The following is a 12,598-nucleotide window of genomic DNA, read 5'->3' on the forward strand; positions in this document are numbered from 1 at the left end:
TCAGAAGTAAAAATGCTTCTGAGAGCATAGTCCTTTCTAATACACTGCTCCCCTGGGAGTTCAGCGTGGACTTGGTGTGTCATGTACTGAAGCATCAGCAGGGTTTCCTGCAGCCAGTGGAATTATCCTTTGTCACTCATCCGGGCAAGGTCTGAATCTGCTAGGTTTGAGATTAAAGTCCATAATAACCTGGCATAAGACCTGACGGACTGAGATAACAGAATGTTCTTGTAGGTGAGAAAGGAGGATGGTGCTAGGGGTGCAGTAAGGTTGTGGAAGTAGCATGATATAATTTCTTTGACTATTGAATAATAATTTGTCTTGGTAATGGTATTTTATTGTAATAGTTCACAGATACTAGGAATTGGCAGTTTGCAGTTAAGATCCAAACATTGTGATAAACATAGCTTTTTAATTTTGATGTATGTAAACTAGTCCTTCAGTCAAATCAGTGAAAGGGAGTTAGCTTTCAAACATTTTCCTTGTCTGAAAATATTTCTGCTGATGTCCTTGAGATCTGGAGAAGCCTATAGACTGAAATAAGCAAAATGTAACTTTTAAATAAAAAACAGTGAAAAATTTTAAGAAAAAATTCAAAAGATAGACTAAGAGTAAAGAGTAAGTGATTAGTTAATGAAATTTGGAGACTATGATAGAGTCCATTAGTGCACATTGTAAGATGCTGCTGCAGCAGGGATACCATCCAGTAGACTTCTTTCTTTCAAAGGTTTCTAGTCTTAAATTTAGAGTTCTTCCTTCATCAGTTCGTAACACAGGTAATGAGACTTTCTTTACTTGTGCTTGGTCTTTGCTGACATCTCTTACCGCAGATCTTTGTCCTGTTTCACGTTCAGGATGTCTGCTATGTGAGGATTTTATACCAGTGCACTGGAAACCATTTGAGAATGAGCTGCTTCTTGATCCTTGCTTTGCTCTTCAATAAGAGATGCATTGCATGCCATCTTACAGCACCACATGCTGAAGTTGATTGGAGGTTTTCATGTAAAGCAGGAACTTCATAATATAGTGCATATGAAAACATATTTCAGAATAATGCATCACTAAGTTCAACAAGAAATGGGTCAATTACTTTGAGATAAATTTAGATTGCATGTGAGAATAATTTCTTCAAGTAATTCAGCACTTGGTGATATACTTGTTCATTATTTTGTGTGAACTAATTAAAAGACTAATGCCAGTATTTCTAAAATTCCATTTTTGCTTAAAATCCTGTAGATTCTTTTATTGATCTTTTGAATGCTTTTATTTATTCTTCAGGCTTCATCATTAAAAGTTACTGATTTAGAATCTGAGAAATAATACTGTCTTATAGAGCCCTGGATATTGAATTCTTCTTTTTCAGAACAGGTGCTGTTGTTCACGATGAAAATGAAGCAAGTCTTTCCTCTTAACTTCAGTGATTTCCCTGAGGAAGACTGTTCAGATTTAGCAGATTTGACAAATAGCATTTAGTGATTAAAAACAGCCATAAAAAACACACGGTACCAAAGTGTGGTTTTGTGCATATTGTCACCTCTGCTCATTAAAGACTTTAAGGTTGACCTTAAGGGTAGTATCTCTAGATATATTTAGGAGAAAGGGAAACACTAATTTTCTTTTCCTTGCTTGCTGAGCTAAGGTGTGTGTAAATAAGGAGATGATACCCGGTGCATTTACATGCCTAAAAGAAGAGCACCGTAGGAGCCGAGTTAGAGAAACTTCTTTAGAACTATTCCCAAACGTTAGATAGCTAGATAGATAATAGATAAGCTTCTCTGAAAAACAAAGCATCAGGAGGGCAAAGCAAATGTGTCACATACACAGATTTCTTGCTGTATCCAGGAGTAATAGTAGGGGAAGCTGAACCAGTCTGAACCCTTTTTGCTGCTTCTGCCCTGCAGTTAGCAAGCCTACAGCTGCAGTTTGAAGGACAGAGGAAGGCCACTGTTCCTCAGCTATTTTATGGTTTCTGTCGATGCAAAGTCAGTAGGGTGTTTTGACTCATGTTTCTTTGTAACATATCCTAAATTTCTTGCTATTTTTAATACATGCTAATGAATTAAGATACAGAATATCCTAGGTAGTATTTAATTCATGGGGGAGTTTCTTACATGCTTTTCACCACATATGGTTTCCATAACACAGGCTGCATAACAGTGCCTGGAGTTAAGTAACAAAATATACGTGATTTCTTTAAATTAATTTACTTTTATTTGGCATTCCTAAACTTCACTCTCAGTAGGACTCAGCCTTAACTTGTCTTGTTTATCCACTTGTTACCACCATAAAGCATTTTACTTGAAACTGTTGCAACTTTCTTGCTTTAACTTAGCATAGCTTTTGTCAAGGGCATGGAAATAATTGGAATGTGCAGTGTTGTCAACATTTTTGCTATTTAGTGTTTGCATTTACAGTAATAAAAATGTTACAAGACAGGTGTTTCATAAGGTATGAGGAAAAAGCACTTAATCATGGACATGCTAGAACTAGTATTTGAGAAATTGGAACATTAGAAAACTTCTTGAGACAGCAGCCTCTCTTGATTTAGCTGAGAAATATTGCAGTATTGTATTAATCTCCACTAATATAAACAAAGCTTTTCTTGGAAGGAAGTATCTGATTAGAGGAAGTTCAGAATGAGTAAGTAATATAGCAATACTGTAAATTTTAGACTTAAATTTGACTTTTAATATAGGTTGAAGGAGCATAAATTTTATTTCTTCCTACAAAGACTGGCATGTTTTTGAAAAGAAGCTGTAGTTGTGAAGTACATTCTTAAGGAGATATGTACTTCACAACTACAGGAATTTAGGCTACTAAAGCCTAAATTTCTTCGTAAGCACATAGGGCATTTCGCTTGCAAATATTTTTCTAAGAAAAGAATTCTGATGTGGTTTTGTTTAAACAAACAGACTAAGATAGGCCAGTGAAATCACTTTAATCTGCAGAGTAACTATTTCTTTTCGGTGAGACGTCTGATCTTTTCCAAATGTATCTCATTATTAAGCCCAATTCAAGAATATGCTGCTTGCTGAAATACGTATTTTCCCAAATCACTATAAAATACCATTACTGTACTAAATCACTTATCACCCTGAAATCTGTATGTGCTTCTTCTGCCTTGTTCTTCAATTTGCTAAATTTGTAATTTTCTAATGTTGGCAAGAATTTCTTTGTATCCTACCAATCAAAAGGGATGACTGAGTTACTTAGAATATAGTTCTCTTTTTCTTACCATCCTTACTTTCTCTTGTCTGTATACTTGTTCTCTTACTGACATTAAACATCATGACATCTTATATAAATTTCTTAATTGTAGATACCAATTATTTTCTTAATATCTGTGTAGTGCTCTTCAACCGAGATGAGTATTTTTAACTACTTCCCTCTATTAAGTTGCAAACATGTTATATATGTGTGGTTTTCCTTCCATCCCATTTTCTGTTGACACATCTGTTCTTACTTGCTTTGTAAAGACAATAACAATCTCATAATATTTTGATTTCCTTAATTTCTTCAATTTTGGACTGTTTTCACACGAGGGTGTTCTTTGTTTGCGTGGCAATGAGGGGTAGACTAGAACATTGTCCTGAGCCTTCGCGTGAAAGACATTTTTTCTCCTCTGCTGGGAGAAATATACCAAAATTCTGTCCATGCAATTGGCATGATATGGTAGATCTCATGATTGTCTTTGTAATTAATTTTCTCCAGGTTGAAAACAAACAAGCAAGTAAAAGCAGTGTCATCAAAAGTAGAGTATCTGTTTTGTAACTGATTATATGTTTTTATCCCTGACATGCTAAAAAGACATAGATTTTCACCTTCCTGAAAGAAAATTGATGAGTAGCACTTTCTTCCCCCTCTTCCTGTGGTCAGATATGGTTGAAAAAATGTTTTCCAAAAACTGTAAGAGCCAAGGCTTTTTCAAATCCTTTCTTAGAATTTAGCAGACCTTTAAAACCTAGGCTGTTACTGTTCTTATGCCCTCTGTGTGTCCTTCACATCTTACAAGACTTCTGTCCTGAATATAAGTTTTTATTGTTGCATTATACAAAAAAAAAAAAAAAAAAAAAGCCTAGTGGAGGGAGAGAGAATGGTTTGAAAAGACAAATTACATGAGCTCCTGTCATTTGTGGAATAGTGTAGCATTTGATACAGAAGGTGCTCACATTCCTTGTTGTCTCCTTGTGCACAAAACTGTTGCTTCTTTGTAGAAGGCTCTCTGGCTGGTCTTTGGTGGTACTCTGCACTGAGTATTTCTTTCTTAGCTTTTATCTTTTAAATTGTCAGCTGTTTCTTCCAGTTTCCAGAGACCTCCTTTATACAGTTCACCATTTTTTTTTTAACAGACACAAACCATAGCCTCACAATCATATCGCCATTCTCTTTCAACATACCAAGGTTTGGTTTTTTTTTTTTTTTTGAACATACCTCCAGCCCCACATATATGATCTGAGCTCCCTGTATAGTCTGTTGCTGTTTTCTGTCTTGCTCTTGGCTGTCTGTGGAACTGTATGCAAAAGATCAGGGAGTAATTTTTTTGCCCTTGTTGCCTTGGGCTGGTATGTTAATGAAGAGGCATCTGAAGAAATGGAACAGTAAGAGGTGTTTGAAATGCCTGAGTGGGCATATGAAGGTCCTTCTTCACAAGTTGAATCTTGAAAACATAATAGGAGGTGCATGAACAGAACTTTTTGTATTTGTAGTGAAAAGATTGTTCATTATTTCTTTTATTCATAATGAGAAATGCGAGACACACTTTTAAAGAAAGAATGTTTTAAATTTTACTGGGATTTAGAAGCCTAGTGTTTGTGCTTTGATATTCCTTCATTTTCAAAATGCTTTTCAGTATTTTCTCCATATTTCTGAATATATGCTTTTAGTGAGCATTTGGTATTTCTTGACAAGTGATTTAAAATACTGTGCTATTAAAACTTGCTGTTAGTAATGCTGCTGGTACCAAAAAGACAGCATCCACAGAAATCTTACTGAATGGGCGCTATGCAACAGAGAGGACTGAAAAGTGGTGGCTCCCAGCCCAGCTTCATCAATGGTACCAGAAACAGGAGGCAAAGGAAGGGAGCGGGATAAACATTAGATGTGGGGAGCTGAGTGCCAGAGTCACTGGAAGCAGCTATTGATTCTAATTGTGCTTTGCCAGCCCCGTGAATACGGGCTCAGGGGTGGCACAGCCCAGGAGCTGGAGCTGGGCAGGAAGCTGACATCAGGCTCCCTGCGGGCTGGCACTGAACAGCACAGCAGTGTCCTTTCACCTGGCACCCCGCTCCTGGAGGCTGCTGCCAGACAAACAGCAAAGGGGTTTTGCAGGAAGACTCTGTCTCACCTGCAGGTGATTATATCTTTCTCTGCCAGAGGAGCAATGCTTATATTACCTCTGGGGTGGTTCATTTTTTTGGAGCTTTTTTCATGTTGGTTCTTTGAGTTACTGACCTGATAGTTGTCTTGACTCATTGATTCTCAGAAGTATTGATGTGAAGGGTCACTGCCTTGTCTGTATCTGAGTACTTTTAACACTGAACTACTGGTAGTTTTGGCTAGACTAGTTATATTTCTAATGTGAGACTTAATCTGCAGTCAAAGCTGGCAGACGTCTCCACTTTGCTAGCCTGTAAATATCTTCTAGACTTGTTTTCTTTAATTTCCTAAGTGTAATAAATATGAATTTTTTTTTTGTTTTGAAACTGATTCACTCAAGAATGCTTCCTGCTCTGTGTAGTTCTTAAATTTGGCTTGATGGGAAGCAAAACAGGTATTTCAGCTGGTGAGAAAAGGGAGATCCTGTTGAGAAGAAAGTATTGAGCCAAAAAATGTGCTAGATACAAAAGTCCCTGCCCTTCCTGGAACTAGTTTTGTTCCTAGTTCTACTGCAGACCTATAGCTATATGGCATCACATAAGGTCTGACAGATCAAGCAACCCATTGCATGCATCTGGGACAATTAGTAAAAAAATGTGCTAAGGAGCACAGGGTCCATTCTGGCTTCTTGCCTTCTCAGATGTTCTGAAATACTTGAGATACTATGATAGTAAATAGAGTTCTGGGGAATGTAGTATCTACCTTATTCTCATGTGTGCATTAATGGGCTACCCTGCATTTAATGGGCTAAACTGACACTCCACATTTGTACAGCAGAGTGCTCACATGGCTTATGATAGATCAGATGTCTGTGCACTTCAGCAGAGATGAAAACCAACATCTGATAGACAAGTGAGTATCCACATACTGCTGAACAGCATGTCTGCATCCTGGATGAGAATTCCAGACTGGCTCAGGTTTCAGGTTGAGGAATTTTCCCATACATGAGCATAATGTATTTTCCTGGTGCAACTTATGGTTCCTCAGTTCTGCTTTATGTTTTGGGGTAGTACTCTCATTAGATGTGTGTATCTTAGTTACTCTGTGTATGCTGTCTGTGGCCCTCATTTATTTAAGGAAACTACAGTATTTAGGGCTGGTGGATTTCCCATATTGATGGCAGCTTTGTTGTTGTCTCATCCTTTTTTTTCCTGTAATATTTTTCCATGTGACCAGCAATTTAAGGCTTTGTAGGATAATGACAATTTCACTGACATTAGACCAAAGGTTCTGGAGCAAAATAGAAACAGAAAAAAATTGCTGCACATGTTTTGTGCTTTTTTTCCCGGCTCTGGGAAGAGGCTGGTGCAGAGTATCAGATGACAACCCTTCCCCAGCTCTTTCAGTGAGACAGGATACAAATATCTGTTACAGTCACTGGGGAGATTTGGGGCAGATGAGTCAAATTCTCTGCTCTTGGAGTTGTACAGACACGTGAGGGGGAGGTACTTGGGGAGCTCAAGTTTGCTGCAGAAGTGAGCTTGAGGCAAGGGGAGAGATGTGATGTGGGACAGTTGGCTGAACTGAGTTGGCTTGAAGTGGAGTCTGTAAATAGCACAGCTACCAAAAAGCAAAGTCCTAGCCTAAAAAAGAGGTAAAGAGCTTTCGTGTCAGATGAGAAGCAGATGTGTGTACTTGAGATGCAGATAGAAGAATTGGAATGGGAAGCCCATTAAGAACTCCTTGAAATGAAAAAGAGTGAAATACTCAATAAAAAAACAGCTAATGGCAGTGAGGAAAAAAATCTGAATCTAATACTGTAGATATTAAGTTTTCAGAGAGCATGTGCAGCCAGAAAAACTTTTGCTTCTAAAATTGTCAAATGCAATTCCATGTCTCTTTACATATTGAAGTATGTAAGTCGTCTTTGTTAAAAACAAAACAAACCTTCTGTAGGAATAAGGAGGCCAGCAGTAAAATGTATTTTTTGCACTATGGTAAGTCATATAAAATCTGAGTGGAATTTTGTATAGGCAGAATTAAGTTTGCTGTTAAATAGTGTTCAGGAAATCACGTCTTTCCTGTTTTGGTAACTGTTAGAAGTATTGTTTCTTGAAAAGTTATTATAAATGAAGCCTGACATTGCGCAGACTTCTTCTAAAATTGGTAGTTTGTAATTAACATAAATAACAATATCCCTGTGCTGCAGCAGTAAAATTGTATTTTAATAAAATATAAAGAAAAGTTCAGAAAACTGCTTCAATTATAGTGGATTCTCTGTTACAAATCAGCCTTTATTTTAATATATTAGCTTTTATTGTGTAGGCCATACTAGAGCTAAAATGTTGAATACAAAACAAAGGCTGAGTTTTCTTTATTAAATTTTTTAGGTCAACCTTGGTCTGAAAATATTTGTGAGGAAACTTTCTTCCTTGCCCACGGACGCCTGCTGTTCTCTGAGTCACATATCAGCCATGTGCTACTATGTTCTTTAGAATACAAAGATTTCTGGTCAAGTGATGGCAGCATCTACAGAAAGTGTTGCAGAGGAGAGATCAGTTAAATAATGTAACAACTGTTCTACAGAGGAAAGAAAAGTTATAGGGTCATAGGTTCTGTGTTTATTGAAAGATGAAAACTGCTGCATGGCATTGCCATGTATTGGTTAGGTTTTTTGTTGTTTTTTCCATTGAGCTTTTTTCTCTCTTACCATACTTAAATGTGTGTTTTTAAAAAACTAAGTAATAACTAATTTTTAACAATAAGGGAATACATATAGAAGAATATTGAAGTCCAAAAAGAAGCAATAAAAATGTTCAAGGCAGAATATTTTTTCCCTATTTTTAAATATCTTTTATTAAGCTGCTGTTTTGGTTCTTTTTATAAGGTTGTCAGATTTTGTAGGTTTTTTTAAAAGTAAGACCTTTTCAGGAAAAAAAAAAATATTAGTCTCAAGTTGCATATATAACTGTAGCATGAGCTTAAGTTCTTAGAAACACTTCATCACTATGACCCTGAATGAGCATAATGCTTAAACATGCATAATTTTAAGGCATGGATATTAAATTTATTGAAGTCCATCATCCATCCATGGCTATTAGAAGTGCTTTGTGTCTTTCAAAGAGATGTTTGAAAGAAATCCTGACATTTCACATAGTTTCAAGTAGAGCAGTAAGGATGAATTTTCTGTTGAAGATGTATAAATAGTGTTAGCTGGAAAATGTTGAAAAAGTGGTATGGTTACTGTTACAAATCTGTGATTTTATTCTGCCTACTTTTACAACTTGCCCTTTAACATGCTCAGGACAAAGGCCAGGAAACTCCTGAAGAAATTCAGAAGACTTAGGCTCTATCCTGAGACCTTGAGACACTGACTTTTGCATTTACAAATTGCTACAAGATACTTTACCTAGAGATTCTGTGATGCTACCCAAGCCTTCGCTGTAAACTGTGTATTCCTTCATTCTGTTTTCACATTAAAATTATGAAAATGAGGCTTTGTACGTTATATAATGGCCCTGATTATTCTGCAGAGGATATTGAACGTTATTATAATCAAACTTACTGACTGAAGATCAGAAAAGGTCTGAATGTAAGAGGAAGCCAGGCTCTGATGCAGGTGGTTGAGCAGCTTCAGGAATATTCATAAAATTGTGAAGCTATAATTTATTGAAGCATTTTCTTTACTTAATCTGACAATTGATTAACAATTTAAATTGTTTTTTTAGAGGCACATAGGGGTTTTGTTTAACATATCCAGATGTAGATTTTATTTAAGTAGCAGCTGTCTAGAAAAATTAATTATTTAGAAAAATCAGTATAGGTACATACGGTTTATTGGTATTTATATTTTGGATTTATAATAGAAAGTTCCATGCAAACCATTCAAATAATACTAAAAAGAACAAAACCATAGACACAAGTTACAAAGACAACAGAGGGGTAGGCATATTGGGGAGAAGAATACAGAACAAAATAGTGTTGTGTTGGGTGTAGATCCATAATGCTGCTTTGTCTTGAATGCTCTGCAAATTCTAGTTGCCAAGAAAGCAGGCTTGGAAAAGATTCACAGAAGAGTAACAAGAAAGGCAGGGGTTTGCTTTGTAGACAGAAGTCAGTCAGCAAGACTTCTAGCAATGCCTGAGGGATATTATATTTGGGATCTGTGAAGTTGTCTGCAGTATAGAGAGGAACAAGAATTGATTTATCTTCTGGATGGTTTCAGGCCAATTTGAGAACATGTAAGGTATACAAGTCCCACTTGTACATTCTTACTTAAGCAAAATGCAGGATGTTTTGCCTTAGAGGGGGTATTTGTCACACTCAGGATGACTTCTCTTTTGTTCTAATAGCTGAATATTCTAGATACTCTAATTTTTCACCATTTTAATAATAACAACCCAATTTTTTGCATGGGCTCATAGTAAATGAACATTGTTGATTTAGTAGACATAGAAGGAGAATCTACCATTTTGAAGTTTTTTCAAGAATTTTAAGTTTTGCCACTGTGGTGTGACTCCTGGAACAAAATTGCCTTACAGCTGGTTCAGACCTGTTCAGTACTCTACTGTAGGGATAACATCATAGTGACTATTAGGAGGAATATTTGAAAAATACCATCATAATTGTAATTCTGCTTACTTCTTATGTGCTTAAAAAAAATTATATGTCTGTGTGTATTTTATTATTTTAAAAATATAGTAACTAAAAAGGCAAATCACATATACTGATTTGTAGATTGTTAATCTGTCTAGTGCCAGAGTGAAGGAATGGTTAAGTATTGGTACAGAAATACAGTTTTATTTTGCACTTCCAGTTTCTTCTCATTTCTGTCTTTCTCTTTCAAAGTGCAAATTTTAATAACAACAATTTTACTAATAAATACGGTTTAGGCTGCAACCACTTTTTTGTTGTTTTCTTTTGGGGTCAAAACTCAATGAGTGTTCTGTACTTGCAAAGACTTATTTGACGCTTGATCATTTTAAACTTCTGACTATGTGGCTTTGACAACTCTATGAGTTTACATTTTCTCAGTAGTTTATATTTGTATAAATTGATGTTTCTTTACAGTGATCTTTTTAGCAAGTGGGATGGAACTGCTGGAGTTGACAGTACACCCACTGTGTTAACTTTAATATTTGCAGACTTTAAAGTGTTTGGTACAGTCCTTTAAATATTTTGTTCTCGAGAATAGTTAGTTGGATTAAGACATAATAATAAAGAATTCCAGCCATTTTTCTGTGACACTTGTTATCTGAGATGTGCAGATAAATCTATTGTCTATTATGAAATTTCTAATCATCTTGAAAGCAATTAATTTAATTAAGTTTTTCCTTCTTCAAATTGAAGCCTAATACAGTTGATGACTTAATAAGGAAGATATGTTATGTTTATAGAGATGATTTGTAGGAAAAAGCTAACTAGACTGACTAAATGAAAAATCTTACTGATATGGTTAAAACTAAATAGAAAATTATTTTCTAAAATTCACATATTGTTTAAAATAACTGTATTTTATTGATGATGACTTTGAAGCTTTACTTTTGAAAAACCATGCATTGAAAATGTAGTTAAGTTTTTCAATACCATTGAAGTTAAAGTACAAGAAAACTACTGTAACATTTTAAGATCAATGCTAGAAACATTACCTGTGTGAGTACTGTAAGATATTTTCTATTTAAAATGCTATTACGTAATATATTTGAATAGCATTTTTACTATGAGTGGTGCAAATGGCCTCTGCATTACACTGTTTTATTCTGTGTAAGTAATTTGTCCCATTATGATAACTGTAATCTTTTTCTCTCCTTTTTTATTTTATTTTGCTGCTTGCCTTTTCTAGGAAGTAGAGGTTGGTATGCTTCTTCTGTCTTTTATGATACTGTGAGCTTTTCATGGAGTCCTTATATTTTACTAAATTGAGATTGTTTCTCCCCCTCCAGGATGATTATTTTCGTACATGGAGTCCGGGTAAACCATTTGATCAAGGTAAGATTCCACTCCTAGGCACTTGTGTGGGATAAAATTTAAGTAATTTTATTTGTGCTCCTGTTCTAGAATACTAACAGAATTCTGTTAATTTGTCATTCTCTGTCTTCAAATAATTGGTTTAAAGAGTACCAGAAATTCAGCTTAATCATAATTTTATGTCTGTGATATTTTCAAACATTTATTGATTAGAGAAAGAGATGGGAGTGTTAGAAACCTCCAAAGTAGCTTAAAGTTTCCCTTGGAAAAACACGAGTTTTGGAATATTTTATTTGTATATTTAAATTAAGAACTCAGGCCTTTTCAGTAGGACATCTGACAAAAAAACAGGCATGCAGTCTAATATTTGTCTTTTGCAGTCAAGGAAAAAACTATTAAGATTTTGGATGTCTCTTTATATCCATCGGATAAAATATGATCTAGAAAAACAATTTTGGGACTCTGTCATGTTCAAGTGATCTATCTTGAGGCAAAATGCAGCTGGAGCATTGGAATGCTGCAGTACAGCAGTTCTGGGCTGAGAATAATAGAAGCAAATGCAGCAAATATTCCCATTACGTATTCCCTCCCCAGCACTAGAACTTAATATTTACTGTCAATATAATCTCCCTCATGTATGTTGTTTCAAAATGTATTGCTGCCATTTAAAAACTGCTGAGGATATTGATACTTTTTTAAATTGCTCTGAGAAATGTTTCAAGGACTTTGTCTTGTCTGGTAGTACCAGTGGCCTAAATGCAATCAAGAAATGGTGCAGGGCTTTGTAGACAAGAGACCAAGATAAAAATATGTTGTGAAGATAGTGTTTATTCAGTTTCAAGAACACTGACTTGTGAGGGATATTACTTTATTGTAATATTAGAAAAAATTTGTGGTTCAAGGAACTGGTAGTTGTGCATATTATAAAAACAATAAATGTCTTGCATAAAAGCCTTCCAGTCCCTAAAGGGGTCTGCATGAAAGCTGGTGAGAAGGGACTTTTTACAAGGACATATGATAGGAAAAGTGGTAATAGCCTTAAGCAGGAGAAAGCTAGGTTTAAATTAGATATTAGAAAGAAATTCCTTGCTATAAGATGGGGTGAGGCACTGGAACAAGTTGCCCAGAGAAACTGTGAACTTCCCATCCCTGGAGGTGTTCAAGACTAGGCTGGATGGGGCTCTGAGTAATATGGTCTAGTGGAAAGTTCACTGCCAGCAGTGAACAGAGGCATTTGAACTAGATGATATTTAATATCCCTTCCAACCTTAACTATTTCATGATTCTATGAATAGAGTTTCAATTCATTCTTCCT

The 12,598-nt window shown here is 35.6% G+C and overlaps 1 protein-coding gene across 1 annotated transcript in view; it reads left to right on the forward strand.

Moving 5' to 3' along the window:
• The window catches only part of SPOCK3 (SPARC (osteonectin), cwcv and kazal like domains proteoglycan 3), a 160,620-nt gene that overhangs the window by 47,768 nt on the left and 100,254 nt on the right, over positions 1–12,598 (forward strand). Inside the window, exon 3 of the mRNA XM_021555661.2 lies at positions 11,259–11,304. Coding sequence (XP_021411336.1) covers positions 11,259–11,304 — 46 coding nt within the window. The remainder of the gene's footprint in view (positions 1–11,258; positions 11,305–12,598) is intronic.

The sequence above is a fragment of the Lonchura striata genome, chromosome 4, assembly GCF_046129695.1.
Source record: "Lonchura striata isolate bLonStr1 chromosome 4, bLonStr1.mat, whole genome shotgun sequence".
Lineage (NCBI taxonomy): Eukaryota > Metazoa > Chordata > Aves > Passeriformes > Estrildidae > Lonchura > Lonchura striata.